At 35.8% G+C, this 25,577-nt stretch overlaps 2 protein-coding genes and 1 long non-coding RNA gene across 3 annotated transcripts; all 3 read left to right on the top strand.

The window, feature by feature from the left end:
* The first annotated feature begins 6,934 nt into the window (after positions 1 to 6,934).
* LOC114821037 (probable calcium-binding protein CML36) lies at positions 6,935 to 8,216 on the top strand. Its single transcript, XM_029092749.2, has one exon. It carries the CDS (start codon positions 7,398 to 7,400, stop codon positions 8,055 to 8,057), a length of 660 nt encoding a protein of 219 aa, XP_028948582.2. The 5' UTR covers positions 6,935 to 7,397; the 3' UTR covers positions 8,058 to 8,216.
* A 601-nt stretch (positions 8,217 to 8,817) lies between these two features.
* On the top strand, positions 8,818 to 10,104 carry LOC114822130 (uncharacterized). Its single transcript, XR_011575409.1, has 3 exons — positions 8,818 to 9,053; positions 9,565 to 9,675; positions 9,811 to 10,104. It is a non-coding gene; the product is annotated as an uncharacterized lncRNA (long non-coding RNA).
* Positions 10,105 to 17,065: 6,961 nt separating this feature from the next.
* On the top strand, positions 17,066 to 24,727 carry LOC139191137 (uncharacterized). The gene is made up of 2 exons (XM_070811692.1): positions 17,066 to 18,898; positions 24,638 to 24,727. Exons 1-2 carry the CDS (start codon positions 17,066 to 17,068, stop codon positions 24,725 to 24,727), a joined length of 1,923 nt encoding a protein of 640 aa, XP_070667793.1.
* Positions 24,728 to 25,577: the final 850 nt, after the last annotated feature.

Below are 25,577 nucleotides of genomic sequence, written 5' to 3'. Positions count from 1 at the left end.
AGCTTGGAGATTGCTTGAATATGTACACTTGAACTTTTATTGATATATGGAATGTTTACAAAGATAGTCGTTTACAAGAAAGTGTTTACAAGGACGTGTTCACAAGAATGCTATGAAGACTACAGATGCTTGAGTGTATGAAGATGGTGTGAGTGTGAGAGTAGGGTGTTAGGGTGTTAGGGTGTTGAGTGGTTGAGGTATTTTTTCAATGAATGAAACTCCCCTTATATATAGACTGAATGAGGATACAATGAAATTAAAAATAATTGATGTGGATATCTCCTTGGTACTTGTCATTTGTCACTATGATTCTACTGTTGCTGAAATTGTCAGCACTGTTTCTGAAACGTGACCTGATTTTTGCTTTGCATGTGAACTTGCTTGTCTCCTTTTGCATGTGAATTTGCTGCATGGTTTGTCTCCTGGTGCACAATTTTTGCATGTGATATCCCTGAAATGCTTTTTCCCTTAAAATGCTCTCTCCCTAGTCTTCTTTTACATGCCCATTTTGGGTATTATTGAATTGTTTTGTCCTTATGATTAAAATGAAAGTTTTTGGAGGGTTTTGGTTAGTTTTCCATTAAAACAATTTTTACATATAATTTATCATAGTATTTGGTAGAGGAAAATAAAATTATTTTTTTGTTTACATCACAACATTGACACCATAAAATTTAGCAATATTCAAAGGCAGTCAGTCACTTTCATTATGCAACCTAAAGTAGGAAAAAACAGAAAGCTCAAATATGTCGGCTTGCTTTGCAATAGTAGATATTGTACAAATAATTTAGGAAGCTCTTCTCTCCAAATCTTCTCAATATCTTTCCTTTTTTGTATAACTGGTAAGAATGCAACTCAAATCCAAATTTTCTCAATGACTACCTTTTTGTATAGCTGGTAAAAATGCAACTCGAAGAATTATTCTAAAGAGAAATATGCAATCACAAGCAACTAAAAGTAAGCTATTGGAAGAAATTTTAAAAAATCAATCTGAAATGGAATCCCATGATGAATGAGGTATCATATTATAAACACTTAGAGCATCTACAAAGGAGATGTCAAATTGTCCAAATCAGTAATAATGGTAACAAAAAACAACATTAATGTTTTACAACTAAGAAACCAAATCTAATGTGACATGACATGGATTGACATTTGTCCCCCTTGCTGCCAAATTTGACAGTACCTTAAGATTTTTTAATTAATTATTAAATGCTTTTTATTAAGTTTTTTTTTTTTGGTTTAAAGCATTATCCTTTTGTTTCTTTTCATTCTCAATGCAAAGAAAATACATATGAATTATTATTTTATATTTAAAATTTGACATATCGGTTGGAGAACAAAAGTTTAAAAGATACCAAAGTGCCATGTAAGCCTTCAAATTTAAATTTTAGGTTTAAAATTTGACATCTCCTTTGGAGATGGTCTTATAAGTCTAAAATTGTACCTATATAGTATCATCAAGACCTTTGCATCTTCATTCAAATTCTCAAATAGCCAAAATATATATACCTGTAAGAAAGCAATGGAATAATATACCCATTAAAAAACGTCACAAAAAGATTTGCAGTAACCGTCTCAACTATTATAATTATATGGTTCTATTGGTATATTCAGACTTCAAAATAAAATCTGGCAGTTGTTTGCGCTTGTAAACAATTTCTCTTTACAAAACTACATAAATTGTAATGACCCAAGAAATCAAAATTTGAATAAGCATTAGAAACAATGTTACCTTTTGGAGAGAAGGATGCTCAACCAAATGGAAGCCCAAATTTAAAACCTTGACACCAAAGGACTGCAAAGGATTGCTTTGTCATAGAAAGTAAAAGAATAAATTGAATCAACTGAACATGCTTCTTTCCAACCAACAAAGTAAAACACAGGGCAACAACCATTTCTTTTATCCCATTTGTCCAACAGCACCCGCATTTCAAACAAAAAGGAACAATTTAATAACTAATAACTTAAGGCACTTTCCAATTCTCAGCTAGCATGATAAAGACCATGGATAATTTATTGTGTCCATTTTCTTGTCATCTTAAGTGACCAGTAACTGAAAATTTCTTATCAAATGTGTTAATGCTGCAATATATAGGATGGCGGAGAAAATTCCAGTGAAGATTGGTTGAGGAACTTGATCGTGTCACTACTCACCTTTGGAAAGATGTCTTTTCTGGAAACCCTTTCAAAGTGTTTAGGATCTGAAAACTTGTAATCGATTAGAGGGTGCCTAAAATCAAACAATGACCTTCACAAAAACTAACTCAAAAACCCTAAATCCCTAAACCAGAAATTCACATAATAAAAAAAACCCTAATTCAGAAATAACCTACTCTTTTGCAGGATGATGGATGTAACTAAAAACCTTACCCAAAAAATATAAACAAAATCTCCTTCTCCCTCTCCCTTTCCCCCCAAAGCCAATCCAATCCCTCATAAGAACCCATAACATGATGTAATTATAAATTTTACCCAAAATTACAAAAAATAAAAAATAAAAAATAAAAAACAAAATTCTCTCAAAATATACCCAAAAGCTAGAAACTAAAACCTAATCATAAGACATAAACTTATGCATAAACTATACACCATAAACTTTCTCAAAGATACAGTGTCTGAAAGGAAAATCAACAGAATTTCAAATTTCAAGCAGTGAGCATTTTTTCAAACCCACAATTGAATAATCACAAAACGAATTCAATGCAACCATTATGCTCAAGGGAAATTATTGTAACAAAATTCAAACAAATAGCAATCATGTCCGTGGATACCTATGACTTTCCTTATAACAACTTGACAGGTCCAATCCCAAATTTTGTCATTTTCCTAAAGATGTTCCAATTTCTCAAAATCTTAAATCCAACTATACTTCTCAATGACCAAATGGCCACATATGAGAACCAAAACAAAGCCTTGAAGGGGGGGGAGGGGAAAGAAAGGTAAAAAAACAGAGGAGAGGTATTGTTCGGCTCATGCAGTAATGATTTACCTTTTGTTTTGGCAAAAGTTTCCATTTTATTGGAGGCTTAGGCACTCGCAACTGTAGAAAGCAATAGAATATGTCATTGGCAGTTGACGTTATGCTTAAGAATACAATAGCAACTCCTAAATCGATTACAGAAAAAAACCAGCAGCATCAACAGCCTTTTTGCATACACTAACATTTTAGTCAACCAATTTACATGATAAGAACCGTAAATTGGCATCACGACAAAAGGGGATATAAAAATCAAATGCTTATATACATGATCAAACCTGTCAAAACAACATCGTTTGACAACCATCGTAAAAAATACACCCAAAATTAAAATTAGTAATAAGAAACTAAAATAAAAGCAAGAAAAATAAAAATTGAAAATTGATAGGACTTACAGAAAACTACTCAAGAAACAATGAGATAAAGATTTCCAAAAATAAGAAATATAAGCCTTTTCCCAACTTACTGTGTCTCCTACCGAAAAAAATGAAATATTAATGTTGCATAATAGAAGAGAAAACAAAAGTAGATTTCTTTTATGCTCTACATAATACTTTGGAACAATGAAGCAAAAGGGTACTTACTTGTTCCTTGTCCAAAACCGTTGGTGCCACCGCACATCGTTATAAATTGTGGGTTTATCAAATCCTTCATGGCTTAGACTGCATGAAGAATTAAAAACTAAAAGATGAATATATACTGTAAATCATTATATAAATGTAACTGCATTTAAAAAAGGAAGGGAATGAAAAAATTGAATTCTATTTCATCAGTATGTAACTGCATGAAAGGGTACATTGAATGCAGACTCAATCAATTTCTCCAAAGTCATTGTTAATTGAAAATCAATACCAATCCCATAAATACCATCATTGAATTTGGCAAAACCCAAAAACAAATTACAAAAATTTACTCATATAATCACAGAAAAACATGAAATTTGAGCACCCATTTGGCCAAGTTAAAGGATAAAGGGCACTCACATCACCATAGTACTTTGGGAAGACCTTCTAATACTGGTTCTTCCTTTTTCTTGCTCTTCCTCAGAACTGCCATAAAATAACCCAGAGAAGCGTACAAATTCAGATAGTCAGATTGTTAGTTTAGGAGAAGATTATTGCCCAATAAACAAGTATAATCAAAGAATGAGCATATCCAGTTAATATTACAGTACAAATTTGCATCCCAAGAAAAAAGTACCAAATTCAACGTCCACCAACAAAATAGCATTAAGCAAATGTGAATTTTCAACTATTTTCATGAAATAAATAACTTTCATTTCAAATTTCATCACTTTCTCAGTAAACAAAAAAGACAAAAGTATATAATTAGAAGCCAATTCAACAATTAACAAAAAAGTTGCAGAAATTAAGGGGTGGTTTGGGAGTGAGGTGCTTAAAAAAAAAGAACCCATGAAAAAAAACTGTGAGGGTTTTAGGTGTTTGGTAAACTAAAAAAAAAGGGCTTATTTTGGAAGCTGCTGTGAGAATAAGCTGAAATCAAAGGAAAAAGCTAAAGCTGTTATTTGCAGCTTTGGAAAAATGGCTTTTTTTTCAAAGCACACGGAGCTACAGTGCTCCTTTAATGAAAAGACCCACTATCAGACTGCTTTTTTTTCCAAAAGCACTTTTACAAAAAAGTTTACCAAACACTCTGCTGATTTATTTCACAGCCGCTTATTCTCACAGCACATCCGCTTATTCTCACAGCAGCTTTTTTTCAAAGCACAGCAATACCAAACCAGCCCTTAAATCAAATCCGGTAACACAACCTGCTATAAAGTAGAGGAAGTGCATAAGCCTCCTCAAAATGGATGTCCAGGGTTGACCCTTATGCAGAAGAAAGCATAGGAAGCATAAATGGGATATCAAGTGAGGATCTCAAGTAAATTCACAACTCAAAACCCAACCAGCAACAATTTTTTCATGACATCTTAAAACATCCAATTTCATCCTGAAAACAGGACATTTAATGTAGAAAGCTCAAACTAAAATAATTGATGAACCAAATTGAATTTATCCTTTCAATTGCTTGGTATTTTTGTTTATCCTCGTATCTTTCAATTGCCACCCAAAACTAACACCTGAGAGATCATTGCACTTCTTATCTTTAAAAGCATGAATGCTGAACTAAATAAAAGAATAAGAATCTGCAATGAACTAAATAAAAACACACTTTTTACGAACATTATTTGCAAAAAAATTAAAACTGTGTTGAGAAACTCACTATCCCATTTTTCACGAATGATGTAAGATGATAAAACCAATTGGTGGGTGCACTGAAATATATTCACATGCCCATTAATGGTACGAACATCATACAGTGAATTGCACATAAAGTACAACATCATCAAGTATACCTCGAGGCAGCTTTGGATGTGATCATTATCAAGTTTTCATCTCTGAGCACTCAGCATCTCATAATTCCTCATCTTCCTACCATTATATAGCAGTTGCTACCGCTGAAGCAGTACCCGTGTCTGCTTATATGCATTGAAAAACATATCACGCATTCGTTATACACTTCTCTATTAATTAATCAGCTAACTGAATTTAAAATTAGCTTCCAAACCAAAAAAGTTCTAAACTTTTATTTTTGCAATCACTTTTAGTTCTTCATCTCTAACTCTAAATCCCAATTACAGAAATATCTAAACTTTACTTCAATTTAATATTGGTTTCCCCAAAAACAGCATAATCCCACAAAAATAAAGTAAAATAAATCATGAATTAAATTAAACTTCTCACCTCCACCTTCAGCAGAGCTTTCACATTCTCAACCTGTTACAAAAAAAAAAATCAAATCAAATTCAAAAAAACAGAGAACTTGAATATAGCAAATCAGCAACCCTACTCCCCCTCTTTCTCCCTCTCTCCCTCTCCCTCTGCAATTCACCCATGAAACCCCTAAACCCCACGCATAGGCCCTATATCTGGTGGTTGCAACCTCACGAATCGTCCCCATCACCTCAATGCCACCAAACCACAAATCAGGTACAATTTATGAGAGTAATTGTAAAAATGGATAAAACACTTTAAATAACTATAAGTTTTGAATTAAACTGAAGAAAATAGTTCAAATTAAGAAAATCCCAGTAAATGGAAAAGGATGTGCTGAGTGAATAGTGCCTATGAATTGCTCAGAAACACATATTCTTCGAATTCCTCACCGCAAAGGCAGCAGGCCTAACAGTAAAAAATGGAAAATGGTAAAATTAGAACGAAAACAACTTTTATAGACAGCACAAAAAAATGGGTTATGTTGCAGAACATCGACATTGAAACATCCAACTACCATCAAATTATGGATAATAAAATAATGAATTACCATCAAAATTCCAAAATATAATCTGACAATTGGATACAAACCGAAGAACCAGAAAGTGAGGAGGAAAATGATGCAGGACCACGCCACGTGTCAGCCGTAATCATCGTTGACACCTCATCGAACGACGGCATATTTCCGCCGTACGAAGTGCTGATTTCGTGGTTTTGCTCCAGCTCTAGATTCCGGAAATGGGTATGTTGGTAGCACTGATTGTCATAGTCCTTCTCCCGAACCTACGAAGTGCTCAAATGTCATAGCGGCAGTGGCAGTAGCAGCAGCACCGCCTGAAGTATTCCTATTGGTCGAAGCACCAGCAGAAGAAGAAGATGAGGAGGAAGACAATGGATGTTCTTCCATTGCAAAGAGGGAAAATTGGGGGAAAATTAATTTTGGAACCCTAACCTAATTTAGAGGGAAAGGTATTCAGGATTTTAAGTGATTGTATTCTATCATGATTTTAAAATAGTTTATTAAAACCTTAAAAATCTAGCTGTATTCAATTCAAATTTGAATTTAAAGAATTTGAAAAAGTTTAGGAAATTAAAGAGATTTTGTAGTGTATATTAAGTATCCACAAATTTCATCATTTTATAAGATTTCGAGATAATTGAATCAAAATTTTACATGAAATCTCTACAAATCAATTAAACTTTATAAAATTCATAAATTTATAAATCTATTAAAATCTCTTAAATTCTCAATTGAATACACCATCTTATTTATTTGAGATCGAGGATGTTCGATTTAGCGATCGCACCTTTACACGATCATCGACAGCGGGCATCGTGATCAACGGCAGAGAGAGTCAATGGCAACTTCGAAAATAAAGTGAAATTATGTCCAAAACACTGTTCATTTCTACAGTGCGATTTCTCCTTGTAATTATCACATATATAAATCAGCCGATTGAAAAGGTTCACCTCCGAAACCTTCTGGAAGTTGCCATGGCAGTGCCTTCTCTCCCACCATTTAACCCCCCATCCCTTCCTCTCTGCTTCCCATCTCTTCCTTTCTCTCTCCTCCTCTTTCATCATCATCATCCTTTCTCTCTCTACAACTTCTTCCCCCATCTGGGTTTTCATCTTCAAACATGAAGTTGATCAAAATTAGCTCCAAAAATCTCAGTCCGAAATGCCTCTTCGGGTCCAAGGACCGGTCCTCCGTGTCCCGCTGCCCGTCGTTCGGTTCCGGATCGGATTTTTCCTCCTCCTTCTCCTCTTCCCCAGATTCAATTCACAAGCCCGGGGCCGGAGCCGGCGGTATCACCACGCCCACCAGCGTTTTGCCCCAAAAATCGGGTGTCTGGTCCCATTTTTCGGCTGATCTCGACGTGGCCCAAGCGTTTAAGCTTATAGACCGGGACAACGACGGAGTGGTGTCGAGGAAAGAACTCGAGGCGCTTCTGTACCAGCTCGGGAACGACCCGCCGAGTCAAGAGGAGGTGACGTTGATGCTGAGCGAGGTGGACCGAGACGGCAACGGTATGATAATCCTTGAGGCTTTATTGAACCAGGTCGGACCGGTTTTCGGTCTAGATGCCGACTCGGAGCTTCGGGATGCGTTTGAAGTGTTTGACACGGATAACGACGGCAAAATATCGGCGGAGGAACTTTTGAGGTTTTTCACGTCTGTCGGAGACGAAGGGTGCACGTTAGAGGAGTGCCGGCGCATGATAGACGGGGTAGATAAGGACGGGGATGGGTTCGTGTGCTTTGAGGAGTTTGTTCATATGATGGAGCCGCAGAGATGATGATGATCATGTTGCTCCTGATGTTTAGCGAGTCATAAAAGTCTTGATTTTCTTTTTTTTTTTCTTCTTAATTTCCATTGGGATAATGGATGTATGGTTTCAAAGGGTGTCTTAAAAATATGGATAAATTACATAATACATCATCAGGTTTGAGATATATTACAATTTCATACAACATCTTTAAAACATTATACTTTTATATCTTATGTATTATTTTATTTCAATATAGTACTCCTGTTACATTTTCACTCATTGATCAATTAAAAGCTGCATGGTTGCCACATTTGTGCCATGTGGCTGTCAAATTTATGCCACATGGCAAAAAAATAATAATTAAAGAAAAGTAAAAAAACAAAAATAAAAACGTAGAAACCTATCCCTTCCCCTCCCCTTCCTTGCAACCCCCCACCCTCTAGGGGTGGGTTGGAAAAATCGAAAACCATAAAAAATCGACAACCAAACCGAACCAAAGCCGAAAAAAACCGAACCGAATCTGTTGAACCGAACCGAATTTAGTTGGTTCAGTTTCGGTTTTTGATATTTGAAAACCGGACCGGACCAAACCGAACCGAAATATGAAAATTAAATATAAATACTTAAAACCCTGCTGCTATGAGGAATCGAACCCCTTCCATCCAAGGGGGATAATTCCTTCAAGCCAACTTGACTGTAGGCTTGTTGTTGCTATATCTGTACCAATATATCATTTATAGGTATTCTAATCGCTAATGCTTTATAAAATTTGTTAAGTTTACAAACCCTAGCAGCCGTCACTCATTTTTGAGCTTTCATTCTCAAACACTCTCGCTCCTTCCTCAGTCTCTCTCTCTCTCATCCGCTGCTCTCTCTCCCTCATTCCTCAGTCTCTCTCTCCCTCCTTCCTCTCTTCCTCACTTCCTCTCTTCAACTCTCCTTCCTCTCTTCCTCTTTCCAACGTGCCAAGTCCATGGTTGTAACATTGATCTTCAGCTCTCCTTCCTCCGGATTTCTTTAACAGTAAGTATTCAATTTCTTCATTTTTTTCATTTTCTTGTTTAATTCTTTGAGTGCTGAAAATGGTAGTTTTTTTTATTTATTGATTAATAGTTTTTATTTCTTTAGTTTGTTGAATATGCTTTGTGAATTTATTTGTTGGCTTTGTGAATTTATTTGTTGACTTTGTGAATTTTTGAAGAAAAATTGGCTGATGTTGTTCTTGGATTTGTCTTTGTGGAGCCCTATGTGGTAAATATATTTGATTTAAGGGTTTGTAATCATTGGAGAAAAATGTTGTTTCTTGGATTGCCGTGATTTGTGGGTACATTAAAGGGTTGTTTGTGTATGGTTCTTCTCTTTTAAAGGTTTAATCTCTTCACTTATTATTGAGATTTGGTTCTTCTCTTTTAAAGATTTAATCTTCACTTATTATGGCACACCAAAGGGTTGTCTGATTTATTCATATCTAAACCTTCTAGCGGTGAATTATGCATTTACTAATCCGGCTGTTAACTTGCTTTCATCTTCCCAGGTCAGCTTGTATGCAAATAATAACTTGATGTGTTTTTCTTAATGCGAATTTACATCTCCACTGCCTGAAGGGGAATTTGAAACCCGATTGCTATGCCATCGTGAAGGCATGGTGAATGCTTTACCTTACAATTGAACTGATATTCTTTCTCGATTTGATTGCTAACCATACAACTATTCAAATGGTCCTGCATCAGTTCTGTATCTTCCAACTAACCCATTGGATGTTATGCTTTGTTCTTTACAGGTATATGTTATGTAATTGGTGTTTGGGAAAGCTTTGAGTTTGAGGACTTGAAGAGAAGAAGTGTGTGCAAAGGCATGAAGTGATGAAACCTTGAAGGTTTATTTGATTTTTTTGTGTTGGAAGACTTGAAGTGTGATTGTGTAGAAGACTTGAACTGTGATTGTGTTAGAGATGTTAAAATTTCAAGTTTCAAAATTTTTAATTTTTTTGGGGAAAAAAAAACCGAAAAAAAACCGAAACCGAACCGAAAAAAACCAAAACCGAAAAAACCGAACCGAAAAAAAATGGGCCGAACCGAAATTTCGGTTTGGTTTCGGTTTTGTCAAAAAACCATACCGATTTGAACCGAACCCAGCCCTACCACCCTCTCCTCCACTCTGCTCACCTCCCCCAAATGATCTGTCACCAAACCCATTTCGTCCCTCTCACCGTCCTCCACCATCAACTTGCCTCCGTCGCCCACATCCGTCCACCATAACTCCCACAAGCAAAATTTGGAAGCCACCACCGAAGCCGCATCTGCACCTTCGCGCACCTCCGCCTCCTCTTGTGGGTCGAGCGGTCTGGGTTGTTCAAGCATGACCGGGAGAAGGGGATTTTTTGGGGTGGGTGATGGGGTATGGGAGAAGAGGGTGAGTGATGGGTGGGGAAGACGGAGGCAACGTGTGGATCAGCGAGAATCGGTTCAAGATCGTGAGGCAGCTTGGGGAAGGTGGGTTTGCCTATGTATATTTGGTCAAGGAGGTGGTCGCCGATTCCTCCTCCTCCAGTGGTGGCGGCCTCACCAAGAAATTCAAGGATCCCTCTCATGTCTCAGGAGATTCAATTTATTGGGTTTGTTGATTTTTTGATGTGTTTGTGAGAATTTGGGATTTGGGTAGTGATCTATTTTGAATTTTGTGATTTGGGTTGCACTAATTTGAATTGAAAATGGTTGAAGTCTGTATCTTTGAGGAATTAGTGATCTGGGTCATTTGGATATAAGAATTTGAAATTATTGGTTTTGATTCTCTGAGATGGGGAGCAATGGGTAATGAGGATGGGAGAAGGGTTGGGCTTGGGTGAGGAAGACGATGGGGATTTCTGGGGTTTTTTTTTTTAATTAACTTTTCTTTAATTATTTTTTTTAATATTTTAAATTTTTTATTATGTGTTTAGCCACGTGCTACAAATGTGGCAGCTACGTTGGCATAAATAAGGACCCTATATTTGCCACATTATCATTTAACGGTTTACTTAACGGATTTTCTAACTGATGTATGAAATTGAAATAAAATGATAAGTAAATGTATGAAAGTAAAATGTTTTGAAAATGTTGTATGCGATTGTAATAGACCCCAAACTATATTTGTAATTTACCCTAAAATTATTGTAATGATCAGAGGACGGCTTGGATTTAATCAGTCTCAAACTACATTTGTTCTCCTCTTATTTTCTTTCTTTGATTTTTTATTTTATTTTATTTTATTTTTTTGCTCAATTATTATTATTATTATTTTAGCCTGATTGAATCTCCTATTTCTAGTAAAAAGCAAAGAACACTGAATGATATTATTATTGTTTTTTTTCTTTTTATAAAAAAAAATAGAACAAGTGGTGGCATGTCACTGTTATTCACCCTATCTAGAGGCATAGAATTAAGGATATAAGAGAGAGAGGTTACATGAGAGGTTACGCTGAATGTTTATGTTATTCCTATAGTGGGATTATGAGGTTTGGGAAAGACCACCCTTGCCTAGTCGGTGTACAATGATCAGAGAGTTGTTGGGAGTTTTGACTTAAGAATGTGGCAGCATGTGTCGGTGGACTTTGATGTTACTAGATTGACATAAGACATCCTTGGCTCTGCATTAGGTACAAAGATCAGTGAGGGTGCGTTTGGTACGCAGACGGGACGGAATGGGACGGGACGGGACGGGACAGGACGGGACGGGACGGAACGGGACGGAACGGGATGGGACGAAGGTGTAATTTTTGAAAAAGACATGGGGTATATTTGTCTTAAAATGGTAAAACATTGTGTTCCACAGACGTGGAACAAACCCGTTCCAGGGGGGAGGTGGGACAGCTCGTTCCACCCATTTTTGGCGCACCAAACGCGGGACGGAACGCCTCATCCCGTTCCGTCCCGTCCCGTCCCACGTACCAAACGCACCCTGAAGGGTTATCTTTGGATCAGTTGCAAGCACAACTACGAGATGTTTTAAGGGATAAGAAATTTTTGCTCGTCTTGGATGATATGTGGAATGACGATCGTATCAAATGGAGCAGGTGAGAGTTTAATTGATAGAGGGGACCAAGGCAGGAGCTAAGATTTTGGTGACCACAAGGAATATCTCAGTTGCTTCAATCATGGGCCCGGTTGGATACATAAATTTACAAGTTCTCTCTTTTGCGGATTGTGTGAAGTTGTTTGTGTTGAATATATGTCAAAAATCTGTGATAAATTTATATATGCTAATAAATAAACAGTGTATGAACAATGAACTAATATTAAACAGAAATATTGAAGATCTAGGCTTGCGTACCGCAATGTCATTGAAACAGAAATTTCGCCATACTCAGTGTTTGTAGTTCTCTAGACGTCTGTTTCACTAGGATTCAACGATCAAGTTAGAATTCCAGCACCGGAAAACTTAACTTCTGGCGAATTTCCTTGGAGTACTCTCAGTAAGAATGCTATGGATTACAGAAGGAGATTTATGTTTTTCTGTGTTCTAAATGCCATGTAGACAAATGTATATATAGTGGGATTATGCCTATTTGCAACATGTATAATAATGAGATGTGACTGTTGGGAGACATCTCTTCAGATGGGGTGCAGTGCTCTCTGCGTTTTTCATTGACTTTAGACTTTATCTGAAAAGATGAGTCTGTTCAAATAAAAATTAATTAAATTAAATTCAAAATTAATTAAAAAAAATAATTAATTAAAGAATTTAATTTTTAGATAAATAATTAATTAAAGAATTTAATTTTCAGATAAAGCCCAAGGCCCATCTTTTGATAATTAATTATATATTATATATATTAATTATAATTAATTATATATTAATTACCAATTAATTAGTGCACCCCAAAGCCCAACCCCAAGGGTGAGCCCAATTTTATTATCTGACCCAAGGTGAACCCAATTTCATTTTCCAATGTCTATTACTCCAATCACTTTTTATAAAGGACAAAGCCTTATAAAGTGATGAAATCTTTTGAGAATGGCCAATATGGGACAAAGAAATTTTTACTCAAACTACTTAAATTTCCAACAATACCCCACATTTGAGTTGAAATTTCATTCAAACTCCAACAATTACCCCACATTTGAATGCAAATGTAAATGCAAATGTATGACTAGGCTGCCTAAAACTGAGAGAGAATAAGCATGAAATGCATCTGGTGAAGTGTCTTTTGGACTTGAACTTACATTAGTGAAAACATATCGGGTTTACTTGGTGACGCAGTGGATGTGGAAGATCTTGAACTGTTCACCGCAGCAGTAAACCGAGACAATATGTCCCTTTATAACCAAATATGTCTCGGGATACTAAACTTAGCTAGAAACTATTTTTTTTTAGTTTTACATATATTAAAATAAATGGTTAAATGGGTACCCATTTATAACCAGGGGCGGATCCACAGTGGGGTCGTCGGGGTCGCACGACCCCTTGGAAACCATGGAAACAACCTTGAAGCTCCCATACGCGACCTCTTGGAGCTGGGGTCGTCGGGGTCGAAGTCGCACGCCAAGTGTTCGACAAAAATCCTGAACGAAGCTCGGCAGGAAGAGGAAGAAGAAGCAGCGCTCGCGCGCGCTTCTTTTTTTTCAAAACATACGGGCAAAACGGCGTCGTTTTGGCCCAGGAAATTTTTTTAAATGACCTGGCCAAAACGGCGTCGTTTTGGGCCAGGCCGAAAAAAAAAAAAAAAAAAATTCCCACAGTGTCCCCCCCCATCCCAGCCTTTCCTAACCAACCCCTATACAATTAAAAGCCCCAAATTTTCATCCTCCAACCCTAACTCAATCCCCCCAAATCCTCAACTCCTCTCCTCCCTTGCTGCTGCTGCCCCCAAACCCTCAACGTGAACTCCATCTCCTCCCTTGCTGCTCCTCTGCTGGCGGCTCCAACTCCATCTCCTCCCTTGGTTTTTATATTGTGATGTGAGTATTTATTTTGAATATTTTGTATATGTAGAATATATTTAATTAATTGAAATTCAATTCATATTTATTTTGTGAGTTTTTATTGTGAGTTTTTATTGATGGTTTGTTTATATTGATGATTTGTTTATATTGTGAGTTTTTATTGGTTTGTTTTTATTGATGGTTTGTTTATATTGTGATTTTTTATTTTCATTATTTTGTATATGTAGAATGCAAGATGAGATATTTAATTTAATTGAAATCCAATTCATATTTATTTTGATTATGTTTATGGTTTGTTTATATTGTGAGTATTTATTTTGAATATTTTGTATATGTAGAATATATTTAATTTAATTGAAATTCAATTCATATTTATTTTGATTATATTGATGGTTTGTTTATATTGTGAGTTTTTATTTTCATTATTTTGTATATGTAGAATGCAAGATGAGATATTTAATTTAATTGAAAATCCAATTCATATTTATTTTGATTATGTTTATGGTTTGTTTATATTGTGAGTATTTATTTTGAATATTTTGTATATGTAGCAAGCATTATTATGGAACGGTTTTTTAAGAGAAAGTCATCATCGGGTTCGGGTAGTTCGAATAATGTTGATAGTTCAAATACTGTTGGTAGTTCAAGAACTCCAAGTTCAAGACAAAGTCAGTTAGATGATGTTTTGGGTAATCTTCAAGCGGATCCTGGATTAAGAACTCGAATAATAGATTATAACGCTAATATGAGAGATGAGGTCCGAAGATTATATCTACAAAAAGGACCTTGTCAACCTAGAGGTCATAATTTCCCAATAACTAATATGTCGGGAATTAATCGACGCTTCATTCTGATACTAAAATAAGTTAACACACAAATTAAACCCTCTTTTTGACAATTGTAGTATAGATGTAAGTAGGGTATTGTTCTAGGTCGGGGATTAGGAGGGATTGCTAATCTATTCTAAATTAATTTAAAAATATTAAACAAGACTCAAGGACACAAAACTAGGCTAAAAACTCTAATAACCCGAAACACACTTAGAATGACTCAAAATAATGACAACAATCAAATTAGACACTAGGAATTGAAATGGACGGAAATTGAATTAAAAGACTAACAACAATGAAAACTAACTAAATAATATAATTTAATAATGGGGGGGGGGGTTTGGTTTTGACGAGAAGTAAATTAAACTTAAATAAATTACAGAATTGACAAAAGCATGAAATTAAGGTGAAAGGATAGGTGACGGACTAGCTAGAGGGTTCTTCTCCACACATGAGACAAATGCAACCTAAATTGATTTTCAGTTGTTCTTTCAATAAATTGTAAATATCAACGCCCCAAATTAACCGTGAATTGCACTAATTAACCCTCAGTTTTTCCACAAGTTATTGGGTTGGATGATTGCATACGACAACCCAAAACATTCCCTACAAGTTCCCTACATGAATTGCATAATACAGATACAAGCAAGAATCATTAAGTTCTATGAAAAACATAAGCATTGACGAGACACTCGTTACTATGATTTGCATGAAACTTATGCCAAGAATTTACTTAACGTGATTGTGACTAGCAACCTTCACTACTTGTGAATATAAGTTCATAACGATTAGGTGAAACTCCCTTATATTCTAGCGTCAAATTCATGCATGTAAATTAAGTATGCATTCTTAATCAACATACAAAAATAAGCTATCAATCAAGCAGTTAAGCAAATTAAATCACAACTCAGAAATCACAACTGAAGGTAATCAATTCATATTACAAATATATTCATGGTTTTGAATTAACCTCTAGCCAAAATAAATTTAGTTACACATTATTAAAACAGAAATAAAATATAAGTTTGGAAAGATTTAACCGAGAGAGAAGGCAGCTGTGTTGCTTTTGTGCTGGCGCTCATGTAAGGCAGCTTTGCTGCTTCCTTTTCTTTACCCCGCACGCTGCCAAGCTGCAGCTTTCTGATCTCTAGCTGCACAAGGCAGCAAAGCAAGCTTTTGTTTCTCCCCAGCTACCCACGGCCTTCTCTCTTCTCTCCCCCCAGTCTATCTCTCTCTCCCCCTTCTTTATTTTCTTATTCTTCTTTCTCTGCTTGTGCTGTCCGTGTCTTTGAACCCCTCCGAGCTGCCTTTCTTTCTCGCTGCCTAAGGCAGCTTGCTGCTTCTATCTCTCCGTCCCTTTTGATTGGCGCTCCCCTTTTCTTTTATTTCTTTTTCTTTCTTTTGTGCGCTTCTCTCCATCATAACAGAATAGTGCCATCCCACTCACAGCTCTCCCTTTTCTGTTTTTCAAGCTGGCCGCCTCCATCAACTCCCTCTATCCTTTTCTTTATGCCCTCCATGATTTTTCTAGTGGTCCACCCGTGTTCCACTTTTGATGAAAATGATCTGCTAAATAGAGGAATGGTGGTACTTGCTCTGTAGTTTCTTGTGAATTGTGACTGTGGCCAAGAAGCATGCATAAACTCTCTGGCGGGATACCTTCCATATAGAACAGGAATTCCTGAAACATGATTGTATAAAACTCAACTGCAAATAACAAACTACTAGATAATTCAAAACAATAGGATCTTTCCCTAGAAGCCCAACTTTCATTCCAAATACATAAACGCGAAACATTGTAGAAATAGAGCCGCATTAAGAAGGTAGAATATCTAAGCATAATATATAAGCTCTTGAACACCTTTAGTTTTGTAAGGACAAGTTCGACCTATAATCCGTGACATAATTCTACCAATAACCCATGACAGAATGAGAACGACTAAAGCAATTTTCGACGAATTTATTATTTAAAACTCTTTTGTGCTATTTTTATTTTCTTTGCATAACAAATCCTATAAACACAAAAATAACGTAAATAGCTCAAAAATATAAGGAACTAACCAAGAAAAGACGAGTGAATTTGAAATAAAAATATATATAAATATGATCCGATCACATTCCCCAATGGTTTGATGAGTTTGATTGGTTGGAGTATAGTGTATCTAAAGATGCGGCATTTTGTCTCTATTGCTATCTCTTTAAAACCAATTTTGAACAAGTGGGTAGTGAAGCTTTCACTGGAGATGGATTTAAGAATTGGAAGAAAGGGAGAGAAAGATTTAAGATGCATGTTGGACCGGTTGGGAGTGTTCATAATAAGGCTAGAGAAGCTGCTACAAATTTGATGAATCAAGCTACACATATTGAAACGGCAGTGAGCAAACACTCTGACCAAACTCGTAAGGCTTATCGCACATGCTTGATTGCTTCAATCAAGTGCACTAAGTTTTTATTGCGACAAGGTCTTCCTTTTCGTGGCCATGATGAAAATGCCACTTCAAGCAATAGGGGAAATTACTTGGAGTTATTGCAATTCCTTGCAGATAATAATGATAAAGTTAGAGAAATTGTGATGGAAAATGCCCCGGGGAATCTCAAATTACTAGCTCCTTCCATTAAAAAAGAAATTGTGAATTCATGTGCCCTTGAAACACTTGATGCTATCATGGATGGTCTAAAAGATAGATTCTTTTCAATATTGGTGGAAGAAGCACGTGATGTGTCTGTGAAAGAGCAAATGGCTATGGTGTTGCGTTATGTGGATGACAACGGGCATGTAATTGAAAGATTTGTGGGTATCCAACATGTTACCGACACTACTTCAAGTTCACTAAAGGATGCTATTGACACATTGTTTTCTTGCAACGGTTTGAGCATTTCCAAGCTACGAGGACAAGGTTATGATGGTGCTAGCAATATGAGAGGTGAGTTGAATGGCCTTAAAACAAAGATATTGAGAGAACAACCTTGTGCATATTATGTTCATTGCTTTGCTCATCAACTTCAACTAGCTCTTGTTGCTGTAGCAAAGAAGAATATAGACATTGCCTCTTTTTTTGCAATGGCTAATAGTGTGGTTAATCATGTTGGAGCATCTTGTAATCGGCGTGATTCACTTAGAGGGCAACTTCAAGAAGAGCTTGTGATAGCTTTTGAAAATGATTGTCTTATAACGGGGCGAGGCTTAAATCAAGAAACAAGTCTCAAACGTGCCGGTGACACACGATGGAACTCACACTATGGTACCTTGATTAGCATCATTTCTATGTTTTCATCCGTGGTTCATGTGCTTCAAATGGTTATTGATGATAATCCCAATGACAGTGCGGCTGAAGCAAATAAGTTAATGAGAGTGATACTTACTTTTGAGTTTGTGTTTCACCTTTTCTTGATGAAAGTCATATTGGGACTCACAAATGATTTGTCACAAGCATTGCAAAGGAAAGATCAAGAAATTGTGAATGCAATGGCTTTAGTGAAATCATGCAAGGAAAAACTATATTGGATGAGGAATAATGGGTTCGATGCATTGGTTGATGAAGTATCTTCTTTTTGTGAAAAACATCATATTGATGTTCCTAACATGGAAGAGGCATTTATACTTCCAGGGAGGTCAATGCGTTATGCTCCAATAAAGACAAATCGTCATCATTATCGTGTGGAGCTCTTTATTTATGTCATTGATGAGCAAATTACGGAGTTAGAGGATCGGTTTAATGAGGTAAATACCGAGTTGCTTATTTGTATGGCATGTTTGAGTCCGAAAGATTCATTTGTAGCTTTTGAGAAATCAAAGTTACTTCGTCTTGCTCAATTTTATCCTCAAGTCTTTTCGGATGAAGATCGTTTGACACTTGAAGATCAACTTGAGATTTATATTCATTATGTGTGTTCCAGTAGTGATTTCTCTCAATTGGAAGGGATTGGTGATCTTGCAAAAAAAATGGTGGAGACAAGGATGCATCAAGTATTCAATTATGTATATTTGCTCATTACATTGTCTTTAGTTTTACCAGTTGCAACTGCTTCAGTGGATAGAGCATTTTCTGTCATGAATATTGTTAAGGGTCCACTTAGGAACAAAATGGGAGATCAATGGTTGAGTGATAGCTTGCTTGTTTATATTGAGAGAGATATTTTTGCTTGTATTGAAAATGAAGCTATAATGCTTCGTTTTCAAAATATGAAACCTCGTCGTGGACAATTATAGTTTGTAATATTGTTTCCATTATGAATTATGAATGAAAGTACTATGATTTCATTTTCAATATGTTTTTCCATCCTAAATTTTTATTTGAACTTTTACACTGCGACCCCTTGGGGTAAGATTCCTGGATCCGCCACTGTTTATAACTGCGGGTAATACTCATAACCGACCAATTAAATTTCATGAGTAAACGGTTATACCCATAACCGTTTATTTATCTAAACGGTTACCCATAACCGTAACCGTCAAATTTTAATGAACGAATAACCACTGTTACCCATAACCAATAGGTATTTGCCCATTCCTAACCCCCGCCACTCCCATTCACTCTCTCTCTCCTCTCTCTCTCATGCGCTTTCTTTCTCCTCTCTCTCATGCTCTCTCTCATGCAACCCTTAATCACTATATCCAAATTTTCAATCAACCTAAGCTCATGCTCTCTCTCCTGCAACGCCTAATCTCCTCCCTCTCATGCTCGACTCCCTCCACGGTGGCGGCCTCTCAAATATCGAGTCTTTCGACGACTTGGGAAATAAAATTTTGAAATCTATGAAATTTATGGGGTTTTTTTCTTCGGATTGAGAGTGAAAATAGAGAGATTTTTTGCATTTCGGGTTGAATTGGTTTGTAGAGGATATGAGCTCTTTGTGTGTGAAAACTGGAGGGAAGAGGTGGCGGAGTGGTCTGGGGGCTGCGATGGTGATGGGGAAGGGGGTGGCTATGATTGTTGCTGTTTGTGTGGGTTGGTAGCCATTGGATCTGTGGATCCATGAAATAAAAAACAAGGAGCAGATTTTTGGTTTATGTATAAAAAAAAGGGGGGGGGGGCTCGGGTGGGGAAGACGAAAAAGGGTTTTGGGGTTTTTATTTATTTATATTTTTTTAATAAATAGGGTTAATATTTTTAATGTATAAAAAATTATTATTTTTCTACCTAGCACAAATTTGGCAGTCACGTGACACAAATATGATAGCCACGTCAATTATTAACGGATTAATGGATGAAAAATTTAACGGCTTTATGAAATTGAAATAAAATAGTACGTGAGGTAAGAAAGTGAAATGTTTTAAAGATGTTATAAGAAATTGAAATTGACCCCAAACCTGAAGGGGTAAAATGTAATTTACCCTTTCTTTTTTTGGAAAAATTAATAAAAATAATTTTAAAACTTTGAGTTTTAATAAAAAATCATCTAATAACTTTATTTAATGGTTAGGATAAATCTAACAACAAACCAGCCCAACAAGTTGACCCAAATAATAAGCTTCCACTTTGCCCGTTTAATCCTGTATCCCTTTCTCGATCTATCAGTCAATCTCCCTTTCTCGATCCTTCCGCTGCATAGAAATTTTTTTCTATTTTGTTTTCTCCATTCTCTCGATCTCTGTTTTAGAATTCAAATTCAACAATATTTCCGAGTAAAAAGGTCAGTTTGTACTCCCTTGTGCGTCCGAGATTTTCCAAGCGGTGCAATACTCTTTCTAGCAGAACATAGCTTTTTAGTTGATTTTCCAAGCAGAACATACTCTTTTAAATTTACAATACTCTTTCCAAGCGGTGCAATAGAAACCGCACTTCTACACCTTACTGTCAATTTTGATATTAAAAATTAGAAATGGGCAGAATACAAGTCTACCATTAGACTTGTGTGGAATAGATTTGTGTTTCCAAGTTAACAACTTGGAAGTAAATCCTTAAAAAGAATATATAAAAAAAAAAAACTTGGAAGTAACTCCGAAGCTACTTCGGACTCTAATCTTTGATATTTTTGAAATTGAACTCCAACAATTACACTAATTTTTAAACTGAACCAAAATAATCAACATTATTTCTCTTATACTATTTCTGAAATTGAACCAAAATAATTACACTATTTCTGAAACTGAACCAAAATAATCCACATTACTTATAAAACTACAGCAAAATAACTCATATGATTTATGAAACTGAACCAAGATAACCCACGCTATATATGGAAGTGAACAAGATAAACACTATTTTTGAAGTTACAACAAAATAACCCAACACTATTATGAAATGAACCAAAATAATCCACACTATTTATGAAACGAACCAAAATAATCTACACTATTTCTGGAACTACAACAAAATAACTCATTCTATTTATGAAATTAAGTCAAAATAATCCACACTATTTTTGGAACTACAGCAAAATAACTCATACTATTTCTAAAACTGAACCAAAATAATTCATAGTATTTTTGTAAGTGAACAAAATAAATATTATTTCTAGAAATACAACAAAATAAGAACGAGGTTGAACGACAAACACCCAAAACAAACCCAAACAAAAATCCATTTTCTTTCCCAAAACTAAAAACAAAAAGAAAATTAATTACCAAATAACTGTTATTGTGCCAAATGTAGAGAGAAATAGAGATTAAATGGAGGAAATTCCATTTCTGAAAAATTGTTGCAAAAATATACATAATTTTAGAATTTAATAAATTAAAAAGTTTGGGAGGAGTTGCAGAGAATTAGAAGGTTCTGTTTCTTGTCATTTTGGCTGCATGAAAGCTTACACATTGCCTTGATCATCTGTTAGTGGTCTACATAATAAAAAAATGATTGAGTATCAATACGATCCCGCGCGACCCTCCCTTACTTCATTGGGCAAGACTGGGATGAAATGAGGGTTCGGGCTCTGCCTTAATGGTGGCGATGATTCATTTGGTAAAATCGTAATATTTGTGAATTGAATAATGGGCTTGGGTTAGGCTCTGTTAGGGGTAGGGATGGGCAATGGTTATGCGGGCGGGTAACCGCGGTTATTTTACCTATAACCGTTTATGTTCATACCCGCATAACCGTTTACCCGTTGGGTAATTACATAAATGGTTATACCCATAACCATAACCGTTTATAAACGGTTATCCATACCCATAACCGTGTACCCATTTACCCATAACCATTTACCCATTTAACCATAACCATAACCATTACCCGTTTACCCATTTTTTCGCCCGTTTATCCTTTTTTTACCCATTTACACTTTTTTTTTCCCGTCTACATTATTTTTTTAACAATTTGAAAATTACAAAAGAAAAATTTGTCATAATTTTTATTTTCTGACAATTAAACACCATTATAAGTACATTTTAGCATACATTTCCCTATTTTAATCATTTAAGTTCTCGTATAATTCCAATAATTGAAATAATAGTTTACGAACGATATTTTTCTGTATAGCTATTGGGGGAAATATCCGAGGTCCTTAGTTCGATTCTCGCTAACCAATTATCGCATTATGTCAAAATATAGAGAGGGAATTTACTAGATAACATCCAGAAAAAGAGAGAATCAAATTTCCAGAATAAACACCGTACCAATAGGATTCACATTTCCCCAATAGCTCTCTGTCTGGGGGTGAATGAGAGGATCCCCGTACACCTCGGAAGTAGATGTAAGCAAAATCCTGATTCAAGTTCATACCGTGAGAAACAAAAAAGACATAGAAAGATGGCTAAATCAAAGAAGACAGAACTACATAATCAAACCTTGCTCCGACTCGCTTCGCAAGTCCCAGCATGTTCAATGTACCAATCACATTCGTCTTTATTGTCTGTTACACAAGAAGGTAATTTTCCACTATTATTTCAGTTCCCGTTAACACTTAAAGTTCGATTATTCACTTTCCTCAAAAAGAGAGCGACGGACGGAGAGAGAGAGTGACGAAGTCGAAAGGCGGAGAAAGAGAGTGACGGAGTTGTAACTCTGAGGGTTTTTAATTTTTTTTTTTAATTTTACATATATTAAATTAAATGGGTAAATGGATATCCGTTATAACCATGAATATTAACCATAACGGATGGATACCCGTTATAACCGCGGATAATACTCATAACCGACCATTTAAATTTCATGGATAAACGGTTATACCCATAACCGTTTATTTGTTTAAACGGTTACCCATAACCATAACCATCAACTTTAAATGGGCGGGTAACCGCGATTACCCATACCCATGGGTATTTTGCCCATCCCTAGTTAGGGGTAATTATAGAAAAAAATATTTTATTGCAGGTTAGGCTTTAGTTAGGCCTGTGCTTTAATGTTTGTAGGGTTGCTACATGAATAGTTGTATCTTTATGGTTAAATCTTAAGCACTTTTGATTAAATAAAAGTTTAGAATGGTTTTTTTATTAAAAAAAAAGTTGGCCCAACTCATTTTCATTAATGCTTCCTCTTTTTTTTTTTTTGTCGAAAAGGAAAAATTCATTAAAAATAGAACATTACAAAAATTGTGAAACGAATCACAACGAAAAGGGAAAATTTATTAAAAAAAGAAACATTACAAAAGTTATGAAACGAATCACAACAAAAAAAAAGGCCAAAGCAATAGGAGAGCTATAATCCAAAATAACTAGGGAGACTTACCCAAGCTTAGACCCAGCAAAAACAACAAAGCAACAAAACAAAAAAAATCCGTAATCTCCTCTTCTGAGACCAGCCCGCAACCTCTACAGGGCCTACACCAGCTGCGATCACAACCACCAAAAGAAAAGCAACTCAAAATTGAGTTGGGCGAAGACATTGTAGCACCATGCTTGGTTTTATTTGTGACAAAGAGAGCGAAATTAAGGCTTATAATGTGCAGAACTTATTGCAAAATCATCTGTACAAATCTAACCTTAATTACCGACTAGAATTAAATTACTAGTTTACCCTTCTACGTTAGCACATCCAATTATATTTTGATAGACTGGATGGAATCTTGGCAAAGTGAAATGAAAATCGAGCTTCAAGAGCAAAATGACGGCCGATGAGGATTAGTGAACTAGAATCTTTCTCTCAATCTACTGCATTCTGGGTCAGGATTAGTGAGCTTTACATTTTGGGGTTTGGTTTTTATCAACTGATGAGGTGTATGGAGGAGCTATATGGCTATTGAATTTTGTATTTTCTCCAAATTTTTTTGTTTTTGTTTTGAATTTTAAAACTTTTTTTTTGTTTTTTAGATATATCGATAACAACCAAGTCTTATTCAGCTCTTTGTGATTGATAACAAAAATAAGAACAAAAGTGAGATTGGCGACGTGAGAAACCTCGAAAGTGCTCCATTATTTTGATCTTCCTCCCATTGATGTAAAAAAGGTAAAACATGGGCGTTTGTTGCGTCGGACTATCTCGGACTGGACTAGCGTCAAGGACTAAGCTGGACTGGCTTAGACTAGACTAAGCTGAACTAACTTAGTGAAGCGTTTAGTGCAGTGTTGGACTAAGAAGCTGGATAATAACAAATTCTAATATTATATTATTTAATATATAAATTATTAATATTTTATTATGATCTAGGTGACCGGAGATGACGAGGAGTCTATCGGGAGTGGTTGTTGAGCATGACGAGGACGAGAGAGGATAGTATTAGCTAGTCATATGGTTATGGGGTCTCGCTAAGACCTCTTAGTGAAGGGTTTTGTCCATGCTAGTCCCCTTTAGTCTCATTAATGTTAGTCCTAGCATGGAACAAACACAATATTGGACTAACAGCTAATCCAGTCTAGTCCAGTCCCACTTAGTGAGGGCAAACAAACGCCCCCGAAGAGTACAAATCTAACAATCAGAACAAGTTTAAAGGATAAACCTGTATTAACTCATCATTTGGCAGTTCTTGATTTGTTCTTCAGGACTTGAATACGAAGGCCTACCAACCATCACAGAGTGATCCAGTGGTTGAAGACGAATATCAGGCCCGTGTTTCATATGGCACGTTCTGAGTTCAATTCCTAGTGCTAGTGAATTACACGATAATGACAAAGAAAAAGATGAAATGTCTCAATGAGTCTTTTCGACCTATAAAAGAGTGAATTCTGTAGTGAAGCTACAATTGGTCCTTTTTTTTTTCAAATAAAAAAAAAAGGAAAAGAATATCAAAGCCTACCTACTATGTTTTATTTTTATTCATTTTTGTTTGATGAAAAAGACCGCATACATTGTATCTTTAAGACTTACCTACTACGTGTTGTTTTTGTTATTTATTCTTGTTTTGTCTGGTAATATAATATGAAAGGCTAAATCGCGAAAATGGTCCCTGAGATTTCAAATCAATAGAAGTGGTCTCTGAGATTATCCACCATCCATCATTTTTTTTATTCCGTTAAAAACTCCGTTAAGTATCCCGGAGCACTTTGACCAGAATTTTGGGTAATTTTCAAAGCTTCACAACTCAATCGTTTCTTAACCAAATTCGATTCATAATATATCAAAATAAAGATACGAAAGTGTAGAATAAGATTATATCTATTGGAATCCCAATGGTTACCGAAGATGGTTAGAAAATAGTCTCAAAGTTGACTGGTCCGAGGGAAAACTGGAAAACTCGCCGAAAACTGGGTTAACTTTAAACGTTCATAACTTCTTCAATACTCAACGAAATTAAGTGATTCAAAAATGAAAATCATATTTCTCAATGAGAAAAAGAGAATTATACATTTTCTGATGGCTAACTCACTGTGGGTTTTCCGAAAAACGACTCGAAAGTGGTTGTCTCGAGTTAGCTACTTTCGAGCTGTTTTTCGGAAAACAACAGCGAGTTAGTCATCAAAATATGTATAATTCTCTTTTTCT

This window comes from Malus domestica, chromosome 14 (genome assembly GCF_042453785.1).
Source record: "Malus domestica chromosome 14, GDT2T_hap1".
In the NCBI taxonomy this organism is placed as follows: domain Eukaryota; kingdom Viridiplantae; phylum Streptophyta; class Magnoliopsida; order Rosales; family Rosaceae; genus Malus; species Malus domestica.
The sequence above is the reverse complement of the archived record's forward strand: the minus strand, read 5'-3'. Positions and strand labels throughout refer to the sequence as shown.

Bases quoted from the DNA above. Each gene is read 5' to 3' on its own strand.
- LOC114821037 (XM_029092749.2), top strand. From the start codon at position 7,398: ATGAAGTTGATCAAAATTAGCTCCAAAAATCTCAGTCCGAAATGCCTC.
- LOC139191137 (XM_070811692.1), top strand. From the start codon at position 17,066: ATGCATGTTGGACCGGTTGGGAGTGTTCATAATAAGGCTAGAGAAGCT. The intron at 18,899-24,637 runs GTTTATATTGAG...TTTGTTCTTCAG, and splicing joins GGTTGAGTGATAGCTTGCTT to GACTTGAATACGAAGGCCTA.